The sequence below is a fragment of the Lissotriton helveticus genome, chromosome 2_2, assembly GCF_964261635.1.
Source record: "Lissotriton helveticus chromosome 2_2, aLisHel1.1, whole genome shotgun sequence".
NCBI lineage: Eukaryota > Metazoa > Chordata > Amphibia > Caudata > Salamandridae > Lissotriton > Lissotriton helveticus.
The window spans coordinates 24,695,154-24,717,434 of NC_136060.1; the positions used below are offsets into that span (position 1 = coordinate 24,695,154).

The 22,281-nt window shown below is 40.1% G+C and overlaps 1 protein-coding gene across 1 annotated transcript in view; it reads right to left on the minus strand.

The window, feature by feature from the left end:
* The window catches only part of LOC144821717 (uncharacterized), a 714,421-nt gene that overhangs the window by 308,177 nt on the left and 383,963 nt on the right, over window positions 1-22,281 (minus strand). Inside the window, exons 18-20 of the mRNA XM_078678931.1 lie at window positions 8,129-8,257; window positions 5,840-6,171; window positions 2,051-2,184 (exon numbers count right to left, since the gene is read on the minus strand). Of these exons, the coding sequence (XP_078535057.1) occupies window positions 2,051-2,184; window positions 5,840-6,171; window positions 8,129-8,257 (595 nt within the window). The remainder of the gene's footprint in view (window positions 1-2,050; window positions 2,185-5,839; window positions 6,172-8,128; window positions 8,258-22,281) is intronic.

Below are 22,281 nucleotides of genomic sequence, written 5' to 3' on the forward strand. Positions count from 1 at the left end.
AGCTTGAAACAAGTGGCACAGTGAGCTCGGGCCCACCTCTGGGCATACCCGGAACACTTAGGGCGAGAAAGCAAAAGACACACAGATGATGGACGGAGTGCAGAGCAAATCAAACGTTCACCCCCAGTCAAGAGAACTGGGTTAAATACATAATTCTGTTGCTCACCATACCACCCCAGTTTCGACCCAGCCATATGCAAATAAGTCTTGACCCTGTGCCTCATGGGAACAGTCCAGCCGGAACTGCCAAGCCAGATCCTCCCTGGACTAGAAACAAGCATCCTGGGACCGTTTTTGGGGTATCACACTTCATCAGCCAGGCTAGCTTGAAACAAGTGGCAGAGTGAGCCCGGGACCCTCGTCTGGGCATACCTGGTGCACTTACGGCGAAAAAAGCAAAAGACACACAGAGGATGGACGGAATGCAGAGCAAATCAAACATTCACCCCAGTCAAGAGATCTGGTTTAAATCCAACGTTCTTTTGCTCACCATGCCACCCCAGTTTAGACCCAGCCATATGCAAATCAGTCGACCCTGTGCCTCATGGGAACAGTCCCCCGAACTGCCAAGCAAGGTCCTCCCTGGACCAGAAACAAGCATCCTGGGATCAGTTTCGGGGCATCCCCCTTCATCAGCCTGGCTGGCTTAAACAAGTGGCACAGTGAGCCCGGGACCCACGTCTGAGCATACCCAGCACACTTAGGGCGAGAAAGCAAAAGACTCACAGATGATGGACGGAATGCAGAGCAAATCAAACATTCACCCCCAGTCAAGAGATCTGGGTCTAATCCATTGTTCTTTTGCTCACCATGCCACCCCAGTTTAGACCCAGCCATTGCAAATCAGTCTTGACCCTGTGCCTCGTGGGAACTGTCCAGCCCAAACTGCCAAGCCAGGTCCTCCCTAGACCATAATCAAGTATCCTGAGACCGGTTTCGGGGCGTCACCCCTCATCAGCCAGGCTAGTTTAAAACAAGTGGCACAGTGAGCCCAGGACCCACATCTGGGCATACCTGGGTCACTTAGGGCGAGAAAGCAAAAGAAACACAGATGATGGACGAAATGAAGAGCAAGTCAAATGTTCACCCCCAGTCAAGAGATCTGTGTAAAATCCACATTCTTTTGCTCACCATGCCACCACGGGATGTCACCATGCCACCACGGGATGCCACCATGCCACCACAGGATGTCACGATGCCACCACAGGATGTCGGCTGTCCAACTGCTGGCATCGTAATGAGAACCTATATCTTCAGCATACACAACAGATCACCATATGCAAATGAAAAACAACAGGTATAATACCCATTCCTCACCTCCCCATACTTGCATGGGCTAGAAGTCAAGGAAAGCTCCTTGCGGGGATTTCTGTGGAAATTATGCTCAAGCAGAAATTAGCTACTAGGGGGGAGTAAGGAGCACGATTGGCAAGAATGAGAACACAGGACCATGAATAAAATCTGAACAATATGTGTAAGAGACATACACAAGACCAGATGTTTTCAAATTGGAGGCAGGCACTCGGAGGACATGACTTGATCTCAGGCTGTTGCTAGGCACTGGCAAGCAGGGGCACAATGCTGAAAACAGTGCTGGACTTTAAGTGATAAAAAACAGAGTGCCGGTAAGCCATTATGTGATGGGACACCAGTAGCATCTTCATGTCCTCCTGTTTAGGATGGGAGTAGGTGTAAAAGAGGAAGGGCAAAGAACCCTCCAAGTCCCTCCCCTTGTTTCTGAAAAACGATTGCATTATAGATATTTTTACAATGTAGGGAACTGCCAATAGCCTGGTTGCAATCATGTATTTGATTGCATTTTTAAAGTGCTTGCTAAACCTAACTGCAATCTTCCAATTGTTAAATATGTTTATAGCTGTCAATTTTATGTTTTAAATGTGGGAAATATGTGATTCTAGGAACCCCATTATTTTTTAAACACAGGGGGTGGGGGGCCCAACATTTAAACGTCTGAAGACCACTGAGCTAGACCAATTGGGACCAAAAGTCTTAGAAGAAAAAAAAAGATGTAGCTCAAAGAGATACTGACCTATAGGCGAAGAGAACATAATCCTTCACTGAGTTCTTTGACACTAGTATGGAGCGATCTTTGTGGACAGGGGTATCATCTGCAGGAATTTCCACTTCACACTGGAGCTTGCATGCCTTGGTCAAATCAAAAACCTGCAATATAGACCTGTATTAGAGGTTTTTACATATTAGATCTATGCTGAATGAAAATGATGGGCCTGATTCAAACTGCAGTTTATAGTACGTAAAGTAGTACTGCAACTCACATGATACAAAATGCTATTCACATACATACGGGCAGAGAACACCGCCTCTGCCTCTCCAATGTTTTCTGTATAGAGATCTTTGCACACATACAGGTATAGATTTTTGCAGTAAATGTGGAAGGTACCAGGGGAGTGGCTGGAAAATGGGAATTACTGCTAAATGGGAAAGATTTAGGGAAATTTAAGAAGGGGTTTAGGCAAGTACATGCTGATAGAAATACACAACGGCAAAAGAGTAAGATCAATGCTAATCACAAACTACAATCTTAAATTTACTGCAGCTATAAAGGTGTCTAAACAGGTCTAAATATATGGCAGCAGTCTTGAAATAACTCAAGCACCACACATGAACTACTAATAGTGCAAAACACATTGGAGGCAGAGAAATAAAATAACACCTCATTGGAAGTAATATTAAATAAATGATTTGGGCATTTAATTTATAATTGATTACACCTTTAATTTGATGAGTAAATGTACGGTAACATTTAATTTTATTAGTTCTAGGTTAATAAATATTGTTTATTTATTTATATTTTTAGCAAATATTAACATATTTTTAGAACGCTGTTAAACAATAATACACTTTAATCATTTCCCCATCCTTCCTTTTGCAAGATCTCCGTCACAGTGGTGGTGATCGCCACCCACATGTGTAAAATTACTAGTAGTAACTTTATACTTATAAATCCTGTTTTATGAGGCCCCATGCTGAGCTGAGCTTTGGAGACATGTAAGTCTACACCTATACATAAATCTACACTCTGAAGGAGTGAATAGCAAACAAGTTCAGAGTTAAACCTAGGTGTAGTAGTAACTATACACATGGATAAATATATACATGTGAGTGGGGTTCCGATATGTTCTGTTTCTCCTTGCTACAGCCACTAGTTAAAACTTAACAAGAAACCACTAATTGTTCACTTAAAAAAACTCCCTTTCATCCAATATTATTAACAAAAACACACTCCTCAAAATGACGACATTTAGCATATATTTTAGATGACAGAATTGCAAACATGTCAACAATATCTAATAAATTATTTCTCCAGAATACACCATGCATCCAGTCTTGAGTTGTTCATTTCACAAATCATCAAAAACAAGTGGTACACACCAAGCATACTTTTAAAACAAGTCTGAAGAGCATTGAAATAGATGCACACACCGGATATATATTGTCTTCCTAGGTTGGTGTTGTATGGTAACACTTTAAAAAAGATACATTTTGTTCATTTGTACAATCTAATAAAGTGGCCTGCAGTAGACTCCGAATACAGTCACAATTTGGGTCAACAAATGCTCAGGGCTTTCATGATCATGACTGGTTTGACGTTTTTAGGCCCTCATTCACGAAAAAAGTGTCACTTTATGAGTTGTGGGTTTATGTCTGTGGTCCAGGACATCCAGTCGCCTTGGCACAAAAACGTACAAAATTGGTATAACTAACCATAAATTCAGCTGTCCATCAGTTTACAGAATTCAAGTTTTTTTTCTTTTCCTGCCCATGCACTAAATATTTTTGCAACTGAAGAAACCCCTTACCCACCCAGCTACCTTCTGCTCAGGATGTCATGACTTTACAATTACCCAGGCCACATCACAAATTCATGGTCAACGATAGGCATTGTCAGTCTATCACAGAGATGTCATATGTTTTGACAAGAGAATATAGACCAATGGCAAGTAACAATGTCTATGCTCTATAAAATAGTGAAACCTGCAAATTTAAGGCAGGATCATTTCTTTACGATTCACAGGGCGTATTGGTTCCCTCGAAGACTCTCTAAATTCAGCTCTGGCGGGATGGTGGCGTGCCCCAAGTGCAAGAGTCCTAACGACGATGACCTGCACATGTTCCTGCTATGTCCGAAGATAAAAGAGTTTTGGGAGGCCGTGAGTAGTTGTCTGTCAAGAGCCCTAGGCCTGCAGATCAAGGTAAGCCTTGAGCTAGTTATATCTGGAAGACTTGACCTGCAAGGTAAGGGTACAGATGATAATGCTAAACTTATTTTTTACGCTATACTTTTGGCACGGAGAGAGATTTGTAAACTATGGGTTTCACCGGCCTCCCCAACAGAACTGGAGTGGTTACTAGCAATGAGATTTATTGCTAAGTTGGATATTTCGGATCAGACTAAGAAGAGGTATAGATTTTGGACTCCATTTTTGTTATGTTTTGGGTGAGGGAAAAGGTCTTTTTGTGTTTTTGATAGAATATAAATCCAATGATTAAGCCTTCGCCTACCTCGGCTGGTTGAAGTCTTCCTAGGCATTGGAAGACTTCCGGTAAGGGTGGACACGCTCTGAAGGAAGACTCTCTGTCCTATTCATATGGAGGGCCATGCCCGGAGGAGAGTCTCACTTCCGAATAGCGTTACGCAAGCCTTTTTCCTGCAAAGTCAGTAAATGAGGTAAAAAGCCTAGGGTGGTATCATTGAGTAATGGGCGGCGAGAAGGCAAATGAGGAAAAAAAAAATGGTATGCCTAACCATAAATCCAGCAGTCCATCAGTTTACAGAATTCGAGTTTTTTTTCTTTTCCTGCCCATGCGCTAAATATTTTTGCAACTGAAGAAATCCCTTAGCCACCCAGCTACCTTCTGCTCATGATGTCATGACTTTACAATTACCCAGGCCACATCACAAATTCATGGTCAATGATAGACACTGTCAGTCTATCACAGAGATGTCATGTTTTGACAAGAGAATATGGAGCTATGAACTTTGTATGGGTATGACAAAATCGTGGTTTCCTTCAAAATCTCCAAGCTAGAATGTCTCATTTTCACAGTCCCTTTCAGATCCTGAACATTCAATCTCTGCTGGAAGGTGTCTCCTGTAGGATGTTGGGCGTGGCCCTTTAAACGACTTGAAGAAGGATGAAGTGTATGTGATGGAACCATTCTAATAATACAGACAGAAAGTACCTTACATGTTAGTAAAACATTATGTCCTTAATGTAGCTGTATATTGCTTCTAGTCTAAACCTTCACACCACCTCTTTTGAGCTACCTCTGGACTGTTCTACAGAAGTCTTCTCATGATAACAGAGTGCAAACAATGTGGAAAATGTGCAGTTCAACTTTTTACACGTTTTTGAGGATATATTTGCATCTGACCATAAAACTCGAATGCTGTAATGTTGTTACCTCATAAAGTGATTATCCTCAAATTTTAAACAGCAAACTAAATAAACCCTGAATTGGCAGTCTACGTTTAGCAGAATGTAAGAGCTGGCTTGCCAGATTTTACCCGATGCCAATAACTATAGATATATCTAAATAACAAATGAAATGAACTAGTGTATAAAGGAGGAAAATTGATAATCACATCATTAGTTTCCATGCATGAGCACAAACAGGAAACTGTGATGATACTCTTTCGAGTATAGACATACAAAATCACTAACATATTTTCTGGCCAGTAAATCAGTTCAATACATTAGTTATTGTGACCTAATGCTCAGTATGGTTCCTTATTGTGTCTGACAGTTCTGGATGTTTAAGTCTCATCCAACCTGGAGAAACTTGTTTTTCTTACCTTGACTAAATGGCTCCCATCAAAAAATGCCAGAAGAAGCTTGCCTTCCATGGCTGAGGTCAATATGGGTGCATCCAAAAATCCTTTTGCTGTATATATCACCTTCCTCAAGGACAGATCCCAAACTTGAAAAGAGTTGTTTTCAGTGACGGCGACCATCTTATTCTCCTGGCATACAGTAATGGAGTCAATGTTCCGTCCAACTCCATGGAGTGTGAAGACAGCTTTACCAGAAGGCAGGTCCCACATCTTTAAGGTTCCATCTTTAGAGGCTGTGACGGCCATAAGCTCTGTCTGTGTTTCTCCAAGAGCAGTTATTCTGTCTGTGTGCCCTGAAAGTTAAGAATAGTGAATGATGTGTACATTTTTCTAATCACAATAAAGCAATCAGATACCACAATAGGGATCACTATTGTAAGATGCAAGCTTGTGCACATTTTCAGTGAATTCCGGAACTAAGGGCCACATGTACAACTGTTTTTAGTTGCCGCTAATGAAGAATCAGTCCGTTTGCAACCGCAAAAATGCTTTTTGGCATGTACGAACCCTATTTCGTGTGCCACTGATTTACTACTGACTCGCAAAATAGGGTTTCAGAGTCGGTATTAGGTAGGGGCAAAACGATCGCAATTTACCGCCTACTTCAAGTAGGTGCTAAGCCAGTCGTAAACGGTAAGGGGTCCCCAGGGAACCCCTTCCTCTTAGGGAATGGGAGCAAAAATGTTTTTTAAGAGCAGGCAGTGGTTCCAGGGACCACTACCTACTCTTAAAAAATGAAACAGAACTGTTTCATTTTTCTTTTTGAAACCCATCCGGTCTTCTTTAGGGTAAACTGTCAGTAATAAAAAAAAATATGTTGTTTCATTTAAAAGCAAACACCAACATGGTGGTCTGCTGTCCCCAGCAGACCACTATCCCTGTGTTTTTAGCGAATCCTAATTGGTCCCAAATTGCAACCTACCTTAGGAATATTGATGAGGTAGGTCATTTTCGACCCCATTGGCAATCGCTAAATGGGGTTGAAACACATTAGTACATTGCCTTTTGCGACTCCCAACTGTGAGCCTTAAAACTTTGCAATTAGGATCTCGCAAAAGGCTTCAGTCATACATATGGCCCCAAGACTTTCTATAGTACACACAGAAGGCTCGACAAGTGACAAGTGAACACAAATTGGTGCACACTGTCAGTGAAAATACCATCACAATGCCATGCAGACAAGAAAATTGCCATCTTCAGATCACAAGCCTGGTTCCCGGCTGGACCAGCTCAGTCTTTCCATCTTTAGCTGATAAATTGAGTGGCATTACATTGGTAGCAATGACATCTGTTATTTTCACAGCGGCTTTTTCTTTATGAGGGAGAGGGAGTGTTGCCTCCCTGCCCGCTGCGAGTCATGCCAAGTGTTAAAAATAAAATGACAATGAAATTAACTAATTGCCATTTTTTTTCAACCAAAGCATGCGGCAGCCGCCAGCCTGCCTCCGAGCCAGGAGGGCGTGTCCTCTGCTGCTGATTGGCAGTAGGCGGACTGGAGTAGGGCTGGCTACGCAGTTCAAAGTTCCAAAGTGACATGCACACTTTGAAGCTCTTCACCCAGCTGCCTTAGACAGCTGGGTGGAGACCAAGCACAGGCCTCTAGGGCCTGAAGGAGCATTAGGCCAACACGCTCCATCCAATCCTGGTGCTGCTCTCATGCAGCATGAGCGCAGCATCTGGATTGGTTAGGGTTTTTTTTTACAGTCTTCAGAAGGACACCAAGCCTGCAGTAAGTACAATTTAGTTTTATTTAATTGATACAATGTGTAATGCATGTACTGTTTGTTTGTTTTTTGGAGGTAGGGGTTGTTTTTATTTAGGCTTTTTGAGCCAGGGCTTTTTTAGGGAGAGATAATGTGTTTTTGTTTGTTTGTATGTAGGGCACTTCGCTCGCCTCACTACTTTGAAAGGTCACCAGCCACTCCTGAATTTACAACCCTTAAAAACCCACAAATCGGCGGCATTAGATTCCTTGATGTACACAAATGTTTTTCACAAAGCTTCTGGAAAGTTCATTGTTTTGCAGAATACCAATGTGTGATGCCGATCCGTGTTTCACAGGCAAACTTTAATAATACATGAAACAAAAAGAACAATGGCACAGCCTCTAAACTGCTAATAAAAAGTTGTTTTCTGTTCACTAATCAAAAAAAACAACGTTCTGTGGAGTGTTGAAATGTGTGTTGTGTGTGTTGGTGGGGAGTGGGATTGATATTCGTGGAATATAAAATACAGTATCATTTTGTTTACCTGCGAGGGAGTCGTAGAGAAGCCCCCCTGGGGGCAGGAAGCATGAAGATGAAGGCAGAAGGGCCGGAACCGAAGACTGCTGGCAGTCGGCCAGCAGGGCTGGGGTAAAGGGGTAAACTCTGGGATCACCTGAAGCAACAGAAGATACACTTTGTCAAGCCATTCATGATGTACGTTTTAGCACGTGTTTCTATCAAAACAAGCCACCTAACATCATTGATTTAACAATCTTTCAGCGAGCGTTTGCTAGTGATATTTCTGGGAGGTTACATAGCACAGTGTTTGCCACATAATGTGACTGCAGAATTACTGCTATTCCACAAATCCTTGCATTCTGCACTGTTAACATGAAGAGGAAATACGTCACAGGAAGGATTTCCACCGTTAATAGAAATGGAGGTAAAAATAGGCAACTATGGTAGCCGTATACAGTAAATTAAAGAACCTGTTTTTAGAATTATTATAAATAAGTGCCAGTGGTCGAAGTGGGGAAAAAAAGTAGGGGAATTGTGGGAGGAGCATCAGGGGAAGGGAACAATCCAAGGATTGGTTCAGAGGGCGGAGTCAGAGGTGTGGCTAGAAAGAGCAAAACGTCCTAATTTTGAGTATGTTTGGCATTTCACTGACCAGTTACAGCTTATACCGTTATTTAATGCAACCAATAGATACACGTTTATTTGAGGTTTAATATGAGTTATTGACAATACAATACATTTACAATTTGGGATACGATTTTGATCACAGAATGTCCCAAATACGCATATAAGTGGAATCATAAGCCATTTGTGTCCAAGCCATGCAGTTTCTTTTATCAGCACTTCTCCTCCCTTTTTCTAACCATTTCTAAACATAAAATGTGGCTTTAGATTCTATGACAGGAGGCCCCACGCGTTGGGGAGCACTGTTCATTACATCATTCTGTGCCCCTCGGTCAATGCAAAATTGTATTCCTACGTTTTTTACATGCTTCACGCGACATGTCATGAAGCCAGCATTAGATGCCTCTTAGTTTCCTGTTATTGTATCTAGACAGAGCACTCTCAAACAACCCAGACCTGGTGGTTTTGCAGATGCTTTTAGCAGTATCAGATGAATGAGATAATTACTACTCGAGTTAGTTTGTAATGAGAATTGCAAAAGCATCAATTCTGAAATTATGAGACTCAAACATTGGTAGAGTCAGAAATAGGTAGTGGTCCTTGGATTATCTCAATAATTTATTTTCTCCTCTTCAGACTACTATCCTCTGCAATCACTATTAGACACTTTCGTCCTTTAATTCTCCACGAGCACTGTGGGCGTCTAGAAATACCACCCAACAGAGACTGCATGAGAGAAGTTCAAACACGAATGGCAAAATATCCTAAGTTGCAAATGTTTTCCACATAATTATAGCTCTCCCATATTTGCCACATAATGCACCATCTGCTGCATAATCTGATGGTTTTAACAAAAAAAACGTGTAGCTCAAATGGATCAAAACAGCGTGACTTGCGTTGCTGTGAAGTGGAGGGACCTTTACAAAGGTTGACTGGTCACAATCTCAGTGCTGCACGTGTTTGTTAAACTGCTATTAATGGGGTGAAACCTTTGTGGAGACTGTTAGTATGTGTAAAAATGTCAAAATATTAAAGTATCAGAAAATATACAACATTATGCTGCAGCCCTTTATTGCTGCATGATTTAGTCAACACTGCAACATCATTTAGTCTTCCATTGCTGAATAATTGCAGTGGCCTCAAAGCAGGCACCACATGCTAAAAGTGCTTGTGCATGAGGCAGAGACTGTGAAGTTTGTTAACTTAAGGGCATATTTATGGGAATGGTAGTGTAGGGCAGTGTAGCAAGTTACTTTGTTGCGCTGCCCTGCATCACAGGGAAAGGGCAGGAATGCACCGTATTTGTCCAATAAGGTGCATTTATGTCCTTTCTCCCTGTGCTGATGCCATTTTGGCAGCCTAGCGCCAACGCAGGCACACTTGGCCCATGATATAAGGGTGCCACCATTGCATGCAGGATTGTTTTGTGCAGGAAGGGGCTCTTTCCTGTACAAAAACAATCCTAAGAGGCTCTTTCCTCTTTCTATGTGGGCTGCAGAAGGCAGGAGCACACATAGAAAGAGGAAAAAACAAGGAGAAATAACGATATTTCTCCTCGTTATGCCTCTCCTCAGGAGGTGCAAGATTTTGATGCAATCCCGAATTTTCGAAGTCCTTGTAAGTCTGTGAATGCGTCAAAAACCGTTGGAGTTGCGTGGGGAATTTTATTGTTGCAGGAAAACTACTGGGTTTACAAGGAACACTGCAGTGATTTATGTGTTTTTAAGAGTGAGTTATTATGCTGCACAGTTCTGCTGGTTTTGTTACTGTGGCCAGATTTTGCAGCATTGCTTCAAAACCGGTCCCCAGTCACAAAACCAGTCTCCCATGCAACATCCACCGCAACACCTCCTTTGCGCACCGTAAGGCAACGCAGCAGTTTGTGCTGCATTGTACTACTCCATATTTATGAAGCCATTCAAGACATGCAAAGTGGCTTTGCGTGCCTTTTAAAATATGACTTGGAGCTTTGCGTTGTGCATGTACCCCGTTGTGCAAGCTTGGTGCAAAGCCCTCGTAAACATGCCCCTTAGTCTGGTGTGCATGCAAATCCTGCATTGCCATTCCCCTGTGAGTTGCATTAGTACTGCTAGAACAAAGTCAATGGAGGCACCAATGAGTGAGGCGGACTGGCCTCAAGGGTCCTGTGACCTGATTGGCAAAGTCACTGCTACTCTAGGGTGCGCTGCTTTTTAGGCCTGCCTGCAAGACTGGAGGTGAACTTCAGTATGGATTGTGGTGGACAGGCCTTCAAGGTACTAAGATACCAGGGCTTCTAAGGTCTAGCTGGGCCTTTCTAAGGTCTAGTAGGAGAATGTGCTCCCTCAGGCGAGTGGTCTAGTGGACTAGTCATGAAAGTTGAACCAGGTTCCCCAGTTACAAATTTGCTAGCACTGTCCATAGTGCCACATCCTATCCTCCCGAACACCCTTATGCCCCATTGAGAGAAACTTGCACTGTCTTCAGTTACAATCAAATTCTGCCTCATTATGAACGGCTGGATGTGACTCAATTCAAATTATGTACTGCCTGAAAAAATACCATCCTGGAAAAAGCAAACACTCATAGGAAATGCAAGATTATGTAAAGCATGTGAAATATAAGCAGGAACAACATGTTACCTTAAGGCTTTTACACTCAATGTTCAGAAATCGTTGAGTATATTTTGTCTCAAATATTGAGGACATGAATACAAGGTTCCTCCTGTACACAGCTGTGCCTTTGTTGCATTCCTGTATAGCTAGGAAGGGGTTACGCAGGGCTCAGAAGAGAAAGGGACTCATCAGGAGAACCTGATCTAACTCACAGAAACCCTCCAGGACTTCTCCACATTCATGTCAGTCAGCTAGCTGCTCACATAGGCATTATGTATTCAAGTGTCCTGCAAAGGATACCTTTTGAACTGTCCGGCTGGGCTAACTCTTCTTCTCCCAAAAACTTGACAGAGATATTGACAGTAAATGGAAAAATTATATTTTCATTCGGGAAGTGAACAAAAAGCAGTAACCCACTGAGCTATGCACATAAATTATTGTCCTTTGATATGCATGGTACACTTTCTCTGCATCAGGCGTATTAACCGTCTGCACTACCTTTGATGCGTCAAAACAGCCATTAGACAAAACTCCCTCTCATCTCTCTCTTCAGGTACATTGATCACCAGAGTTATCTTGGCACTTTTATTGTTGTCCAGAACCTGCTGAACATACAAGGAACTTTGCAGTGTTTTTAAAAGTCCTGCACTGCTACAAAACCGGCCCCCACTAACTAAACCGACCCCCTACCCTTCCGGATATCCTGGGAAACGTCTGATGCCCGGTATGGCCAGTCCGGCCCAGTTACTGTAAAGCCTTTTTCAATGCACCATTGCAGATGTGTATGCTTATTTGATGTAAACGTCATGGATCACTGTTAGTGTAAGACATAGATTCTTTCTGAATTTCCTTTGAATTGGGTTCCTGCATGAATGATACACATGAGCAGTTTTATACAAAGCTTCCTGCACAAATTATCTCCAAAAGAAGTCCTCTGGGTATACCTCTGAGGCTAGCACATTAATGTTATTCCTAGGGGCCCTCACACAGGACCACTTGCCTTTTTGACCTTCCTGTACATTTCCTGCCTACACTTTACTATGCAAAAATCTTTATGGTAGAGAAGCCATAATAGTATCCCAATTTGTACCAGTCATCTCTCATATACAAAGGGACCAACCGTTGACCAAAGTAACCCGCAGTTTAGCTATTGATGCCAATTCTGGTTGGCGCTTGACATTTTTTAAGCAAAAACTGAGAAGTATCGGCAATGGTTAATTTATCTTTAGGCATTAAATAATATGAAGTTTATAAATGTTTTGTTTATTTCACAGAAACTAGATATTTTGTAGAGGTCCCTATAAAATATGGGTTTAATCATCAATGAATTAATGACACCCACAAACTACAGATCCAGCTTTGCCATTATATAATTAGAACTTTGGAATAATAAATACATTTCTGCCATCTGTATGGTGCACCTTCTTTGCAGCACGCATATTACCCCTGTGCGTTACATTAGATGAGTCAAAGCTGCCAACAAACAAATCTCCAATCTATCTCCAGCAGGAAGATGAACAATCAGATATATCAGTCTTAACACTTTTATAGTTGCAGAATAACTACTGGGTTTACAAGGAACTCTGCAGTGTGTTATGTGTTTTTAAGAGATAGTCATTTTGCTGCACAGTTCTGCTGGCTAGGTCGAGCCTCTGCGAGGCTTATTGTAGAGGAGTACGGAGTAGAAGCTCCACAGTGCGGAGAAGAAGCTCAACCTACTATCCGCCCATATTTGGCATTGGCTTGTGTCATTGTTTTTCCTAAATGCTGGATTCAGATTTGCCAATAGGTTTGTTAGTCCCTCCTTAGTACCGCCTCCTCTCCATTTGTCACCCCCCATGGCGACTGGCCCCTTTACTTCGAGTGCTACATGGTAGGTGTTATTTTAGACTGTGAGCACTATTTTCGTTAATGAGGTTCTCCTACTGCACGCAGGACGTGCTTTGCTGCATTCTTTCCCCTGCCCTGCATTTGTCCGTGCGTTTCACTCCCCCATCCCTCCCATTGTCTGTACATTGTCCATGCCTTTTACTCCAACCCACCCCCCCGTTGTCCGTGCGCATTGTCCATGCCTTTCACTCCCCCAGCTACCCTCCCATTGTCTGTGCCTTTCACTCGCCCTCCCTCCTGTTGTCCGCGTAAATGCAAGACCTATTGCATTCCAAATGCTTGTATTAAAGAGTTTGCGCCCTGTTTACACGTGTCTATGACCTGCTTAAAGCGGCAGACACCCAAACAGAGGGATTTGAAGCGCGTTCCATGGTCACCAGTTACTTTATTATATACATATTTCTTTGAACAAAGACACGTGGGCGTTAAATGGTTTCAAGGTCGTTTGATTTTTTGTTTATGAACTTAAAAAGCAACTCTTATTAAGGATTGTATACTGTTGTAAACTTCAATGACTAACACCCTTTATGAGAAATTGTGTGTAGCTGTGCAAGCACAACTTTATATTTAACTTGGAGCACATTAGAACAGCTGTGTAGAAATTCAGTTCGATATGAAATGTTCTTTTTTTTCACAGATCGCAGCGATTTTCAAGTACAAAACAACCATTTAAGTCTTGGTGTCACTTTCACATATGGTGATCTGGGGCAGTTTACAGTGCTTAGGGTCTATCAACTTTGTCGACTTTGGAATTCTTTATTGCACAACATAACATCTTTGAGATTGAAGCGCCAAGCAGCCTGGCTGCTGCATTCTTGCAACAGAGTTTTGTTTCAGTCTTCTCACCCTGAGGAGGTAACTCTGTGATGTATTAAAGAAAGCATTGTGTGATCTTGTGTAAACATGAAAGAAATGAAAATGTTAAATGCTTTTTAAAAGAGGTACATTTATTTGTTCAATTTCATTATCCGTTTTGGTATCCTAGTATGTTTGTGGCCTACACACATTCTTGGAAGGGCTTTAAACAAGCATTTGCAATGCAATAGGTCTTGCATTTGCGAGACCTTGAGCTACTGGCATTGTAAATGGCAAACCTGTTACGTTTTGAAAACAGAGAAATAAAAGGCATTGTTATTGTCATTTACAATGCCAATAGCTTAAAATTTTGGAAATACGCGACCTTTTGCATTGCAAATGCTTGTTTTGTAACTCAGGGCCGATTTTGCAGCACTGCCTCAAAACGTTCCCCAATTACAAAACCAGCCTCCACCCCTCCCTCCTCTCATCCCATGCCTGGTATGGCCAGTCTGACCTTGGTGCCAGGGCATTATTGTTTTTTACAGCCTGACCCTGGATGGGGTCTGAAAGGGGCTCTGGTGCTTGGGGGTCACAGAACTTGTGCTGCTTATATGCAATATATATATATTTTTAAAAGGTCAACAGTATGTTTGTAAAAGACCACATCCCAGGACACAGACAGAGCAGCCATACATTTTAAATAAAATAACATACAACACATTAAATAAAATAACATAAGAAAAACAGCCGATTAAGACATTCAACATTTGTAAAAAATGCACCAAGGTATTCTTTCCTTTTCCCAACTTACTTCATGTTTATTTATGAGCGAGTCATGGAGTTCAGAGGCAGTCCAGGCTCCTCTTGCAGACACCAGTGCGGAGAAAAGAGAAGAGCTGTAAAGGAAGGGCTGGGGACCTCTGGGCAGGCATGCAGAACAATTTCCAGGAGAGGCTGGAGGGGCTGAGTCAGCTAAGGGCCTCTTCTACAGCAGTCGCCTTCCTCCCAATTTCCAGTTCTGGCTGGTTGGAGAGCAGATTTGCAGCTAGCGAGAGATTCCTCACTGAATCCCTATTCTTCTTTTTCAGGAGGTGGTGTCCATCAGTCTGGGTGAGCCCAAAAATAAAGGGCACATGAGGTCAAGGGCGGGGCCACCAAAGCTTCCTGATGTGACCATTGTATTGGTCACAGTGGAGGTAGGCAGGTAGCGTCGGCAGTAAATGAGCTGTAAATCACTGCAACATTAGAGCCATCAGACGTAGCAGTTTTGCCACTGACTGCCCCTTCAGTGTTGTTTTTCAGGTCCCTGTCCCCAGATACAGAGGGGAAGGGGGTTGTGGGCCCTGCAGAGGCCTTCCTCGATATGCATCACACGGCTGAATGAATAAACTATTATTTTAATATGGGCCAGTCCTGGGATGCTTTTTTTAATAAAAAGAAGTAGGGGACCGGACTGTAATAAATGTAAAAAGTAGTGGCACGCCATGCCCTTCCGATCCTGCCCACTTCGACCACTGTGTGTGACTGACCAAGGCAGCAATGCCGAAGCTCGTTACAACAGTATGAAATAAAGCACAAAAAGAAAATCATCAATGAGTCGTACTCTGGTATTGGTATCCGATCTTTATCGTACGAATTGGAACTGGAATAAAAAGAAATATACATATATATATATATATATATATATATATATATATATATATATATATATATATATATATATATATATATATATATATATTCACTGAAAAAAACCATACATAGGTTTCAGCCACGTTATAGTTAGGAATCAGCATTTAAAATACATTGCAAATTCACTGAAAAAATACGTTGTAGTTAGCTGGAGATTTCACTCATACAAAACCATTGAAATTCCCCCGTTATAGTTAGTTCAGCTAACTATAACTTGCGCGCCCCCCATGCACTGCTGATGACATCACATACTAAATCACTCATGGCATGGTCAGTGACATTACTCATGACATCACTCATGACATCTCAAATAACATCACTGATGACATCATCCTTGTGAAAGAGTGGCAGACCTCCTCTCACCCTAGTATAACCTGTGATACACACATTCAAAAATAGAATGTAACATTTTCTAAAGAATGGAGATACCAATACCAGTTAGAACAACCTATTCAGTAATTCCTAAATCTACATACACATCCACTCTTTCACCAATAGTTCTATATAGTCCCTCATGCATGTACTCACTCATCATATGTACTCATGCACCTATACATCCTCTTACACACCTTCACTTATACATACAGTTATTCACACATATACTCACACATGGAAATACACTATCAAACATCCATATACTTGCATATACAGCTCCACACACGCCACTACACTTATTTCTACAGAAACGTACACAAACTTACTCTCTTAAACAATCAGTTATAGAAATACATACTTATTTATACAGGAACTCTTCCAATCTGTCACTGTCATATATCTTTACTTATATACATCAATAATCACATATACTAGTTTAAAACATATGTACTTACTCATAAAGACACTATTGAGGCAGTCATTCACTCACTAACACACCCATACACACAATCATCCACCCATACAGTCCTGCACACATGCTGTCTTCACAACACATACAAACAGTGACTCAGTCATTCATGGATCTGTGCGGTAAATAATACCCCCCACCAAACCATACAGACACTCATTCTGATACTCAAAAACCCAACTAAAAACTCATATAGACACTCATGTAGCTACTCACTAACCCATGCAGCCACTTATACACAAAGTGAGACACTGATACAGATATTTACATATTTAAACATAACTCGCTAATACATGTATTCACTAAGATATACTTAATAAGTCAGTTATACAATCAATTTTACAAAAAAAAACATTTAGACACTTATTTACCCATTTATTCTTCCATCAACCTTTAGATATACATATATAAAAAATATTTATTTTTCAGAAAGACACACATTCACTGGATGATGTCATCAGGTATGTCATCAGTGATGTCATTTGAGATGTCATCAGTGATGTCATGAGTGATGTCACTGACCATGTCATGAGTGATGTAGTATGTGATGTCATCAGCAGTGCATTGCGGGCGCGCGAGTTATAGTTAGCTGAACTAACAATAACGGGGGAATTTCAATGGTTTTGTATGAGTGAAATCTCCAGCTAACTATAACATGTGTGAAACCTATGGTTTTTTCAGTGAATTTGCAAGGTTTTTTAAATGCTAATTCCTAACTATAACGTGGCTGAAACCAGTGTTTTTTTTAGTGAATTTCAAAGGTTTAGTAAATGATACTTTTTAAATGTATAAATTATTACATTTCTTTCTTTTTATACTAATTTCTTAAATTTTTATTAAAACTATTTATATTTATTTTATTATTTAAATTATATTTCATATTCTTAATGTAAAATAATAACAAACGAAATCCCAATTTTTTTAAATTTATAAAAAAAACCTGCATTTTTTACAATTAAAATCTGTATAATTTCTTTTTCATATTTTTTGGGGTAATCACACCGTACGCGTACAGTGATCGCACCACACTTTGTACGGCAAATGATCCTCTGCGCATAGCCGCGCACTCGTTACGAATACGCTTTGTCCTTGCGCTTCTCATCAACGCTTCTGCGCGACGTCATATATGGCGCCCCGTAAGCGTACGGCGCAAAAGTTTCTAATTGTTCAAAAACATATATTTATGTATTTAATGTACATATTCAGGGAAGACAGTATCTAGGACAATCATGAAAATAGTTTTTTAAAACTTTTAATAAGTGATTATTACTTTTAAAAGCAATTACGCAAATCGCAGAGGTACGTCGTACATACTCGCATCTTAAGAGCACCGTAAGAGCACTGTAAGCGTACGCAAAGTCCATGTGACCATAAAAGGAGAGTTTTGATTGGTTCATAATACTTCCTATTCCAACTGTTGAAAGACCCCTCTCATTTTGATCATCCTACTTCGACTTTCCCAGGAAAAACATCTATTCTGTGGAGCTGTTGTCTTTTACAACCAAACTCTACAATGGCTCCTCTTTTTGAGACTTCATCAGTACATTCCTCTAAGGAAGATTTTGCCACCTCAGAAAAAGAGAAAAGAAGCATTCATTTGGAAGTTTTCTTCGTTTCCGGAGGGACACGAAAAGGTAAATGTACCGAAAGTAACACACAACATCCGTGAGGTTACACTTTCCAGGGCTGACCCCACTAAAAAGTACTCTTTCGGGACAGCCTCAATGGTTGGCCATGTCAAAAATTTGCATCCAAATAATTATGGAAGGATGGCAACACAAAGGTTCCAGGAGAACCCTCAACCTGCAGTTCCTTCTACCTCAAATGCACCACCACCTCCTCCGAGCAGTCCGCATCCTATTATTGTGCCTCAGTTTGCAGATCTTACAATTCATTGTACATTTTGCAGAGAACTTCTTTGTTACGGTGAGCAGTCGATTCACCTCATTGTGAAGAGCGAAGAAGAGCACCGTTGCCCAAAACAATATATTTTTTTCTTTTATCTTCCTGTTCCACAGTTTTTTTGTTTCCAGTTTCATTTTTTTGGTTTAAAAAAACAAAACAACTAAAAACTTGCTGAAAAAATAAAAAAAAATAGAAAACTAAAAAGAAAAAAAAACACTTCTTTTCAAAACTACCTCCACTGGCTTAAAAAAGAACTATATTTCTATATTAGTGTGTACAACTTTGTCAGAATGAATGTGCAGTGCATAAATGAACGAATGAATTAGTACTGTATGGTGAATGTGAAAGTGCAAACTATAAGAGAGTGCTACAGCATAAATGTATAAGGTGTTTACCTATACTATACTGTAGTACCTCCAAAGCACTTCAATGTAACAAATCCATATAAATATGTTAGAAGTCTATACATCAATTTACACTGTTAGTGAAACTGCCTGGATGAATTTGTATGTGTTAGGAGCGAATTTACACCCCCCTTGTACCTCTTTTACACATCTTTTCCATCACTTTTGTGATGCAGCGGTGTTGCAAAAGATGTACCATAGTACCTGATATTTACAATGTAACGCATATGAAAGGTGCATCACATTCTAAAGCCCTGCGCCAGAAAGAGACTTTCCTGCACAGAGAGGGGGGGAGGGCGTGGAGGTATTCTAGCATGGGAACACCTCATAAAAGTGACTGAGTGAAATCTCTAATATTTCATTCAGTCACTTTTAGGCCTATGCTACGTCAAAACCCTGCACCTGCTTGAAACAGGTGTAAGGATTGACCCAGCTTTGTGAGCATGGAACCCCAAGAGCATTGCTGGAGCTGCGTTGCACTTGGAACGCAAGTCAGGCAATGCACCACCTTCACAACACAAATACATCACATATCTGTGTCGTTTTTGCTCCATAATAGACTACATTGTAAATACGGTGCATCCATTGTGCTGATATCACAGTGTACAATAACTGCCATATCTCTGGGAATGTACCACTTATTGTACATCTGCTGATTACTGTTTGAATGTAGTGAATGCATTACTACACACTAATCAATGAGTCACTAAAAAACTATAACAGGAATGACAGAGTGTTTGGTGGAAGTGGAAGGATAGAGACTGGGAAATTCAAAATATAAAAGGTAAATTTGCAGGTGCATAGAACAGTACATGTATAGTAAATAGGAGTTTGAAGCAGTCCATATACTAGGGTCTACTTTGCTCCATAATTACTTGGGTACCGACTGCATGATTACAGTTCTGCAAAGAGAGTGCATGACTGAATTTATAAAAGCTTCAGTTTTACCACAGTACATATATAAGGAAATACTACTGAATGGCTCACTACAATATTGAAACAGTAGAGTGAGAGTGATTGTGAAAGTCTAATGATACAGACTGGACAATTGAATGTATAAAAAACAAATGTGCAGCTACATAGAAGAGTGCATGCATAATATATACAGGTTTAAAGCAGTACATGGCCTAAGTCCTACTTTGCACCATGATTACTTGAGTATTGACTGGATAATTACAGTTCTGCAAGGAGAGCGTCTGCCTGAATTTAGAAGAGCTTCATTTTTAGCACTGTGCATACAGAAGGGCATTCTGCTGAATACTTCACTACAATACTGAATCAGCAATCACAAAGAGTTTGCTGGAAGTGTAATATAGACTGGATAATAAAAGCTATAAAAGACAAGTTTCCCATGCATAGAAGACTGCATGCATAGTCTATAGTAGTTTGAAGCAGTCCATGCCCTAAGGCCCACTTTGCACCATGACTACTTAGGTACTGGCTGAATTATTACAATTCTGCAAGGAGAGTGTCTGGCAAAATGTACAGAAGCTTCACTTTTAGAACAGTATAAAGATAAACACAAACTACTGAATGGCTCACTACAATACAAAAATAGCAGTACCAAAATGTTTGGAGGAAGTGTAAATATACAGACTAGGCAATTGAAAGTTTAAAAGCCAAGTCTACAGGTGCATAGAAAAGGGCATTTATTATTTAATAACCTTCCCAAAGCCCCAAGCGCCAGCACATCTTTCCGAGGGTAGGATTACGATTTACAAATTCTAGCATTTTTAAAATTAAGAACCATAAAAATAATATTAAACCTTTTTTTTTCTTCTAATGATAACGATATTTTTTTCTACTTCTTCTATTTAGATGCTTTTAATCATGAAAATGCAAAGAACACATTTTACAGAGTAACACTTTTTAAACTCTCCAACGTATGTAGATAATAATACCTTATATGTGTTACTATCAAAATCAAAACCTTTACAGCTTCACAGTTTGAAACTTTTCCGAACACGTGCAAATGAAAAACAGTTAAAACGTGAGCACGTGTTAACTGCAAAATGTGCCATATACATAGGCGTAGCCACATCTTCCTTCCATAGACTACTAAACAACAAAAAACTATATAAACCACACCTACTGTGCAATTAGTTTCGTTTTCCCGAGTTATTTCTGACTCGCCAATCTCTGTTGCAGGTTCCGTTCTCTAGCATCGGATTCTCTTTTTGCGTCAACAAACATATTCCGGAGTTGTAAGTTGTTTCAAGATGGCATAGGCATAGTACATAGTACTTAGTTATAAATTGTGACTATTTGTCAATATTTAAACATTTGTGTAGAAAAAAATGTTATTGCATGTTTTTCGCTTTTTCTCTGTAACGTCAGCAGCTTGTTTTTAGAAACAGATACATTATAACAAATATTACTCCTTTTCTGGCTCCTTTTACCTTATATATAGTGACTATTTATCTTAAATATTGATACTGTACTTTGCTCAAGAAGTGTTGCTAACCCGTCGACGCAAACCCTAAACATTAACAATCAACGTGACAATGATACACTTGTTATTATGTTTTCCCGTAGAGATCACATACTGTAAATATGTATATTATAACATTAACAGTCTTGTTTCACCTCCCGGAGAAAAGAAGTTCAGTAAATAATTACCGCTCGAAACTATTTCATTATGGATGTTCTGTTAAATACATAACTTTATTTTCCTTTTCTTTTTACTGTAACAATGGTTTCAATCGTTATAATAGATTGTCCTATTGCTACAGAAGAGGAATGGGAGATTTTTCAGTGCCATCTGTAATATAATTATCAAATATTTATAAAAACTTGATCAGATATTTTTATATATATTAAAATATAGCTATCATGCATACTTTGTTACTTTAAATATTTAATAAACCCTACATTTCTGAATGTTATTTTCTAATTTCTATTCTTATTTGCGATTCCTATTCACCTTCTCCCTAAAGAATATATAGATCCTGTACTTTATATTATAAGAGTAACATTCTATATATTCTTTGGTGAGTATGTGATTTATTAGCGGAACAGTCTGCAACTTGTAAACACTACGACAGCACGTTTCTGAATTGTACAGAATACAAATTTGAAAAATAATAATGCATGCATTTCTATGTAATATTAAACAATTTAGATTTTACTGTTTTACTTGTTCTCTTGATCTGAGATAATGTAGTGCGGGAGTGTTTGCTGTAGCACTTCTATTCTACTTTATCTAAAAGTAACTGATGCCCTCTTACATCAACAAGAATGTGGGGCAACAGTTTTAAAAACTGTAGCACAAAAATGAACTATATAGCCACGCTTAACTGATATTTTATGAATTCCATTTTTAATTGTCACCCATTTCATATATACTGCGACAGTTTCTGAAGAAAGTTTATTTGTATTTGCTTAATAAAAACTGTTTCAAACCTAGACTGAATTATTTGCTGCGCAA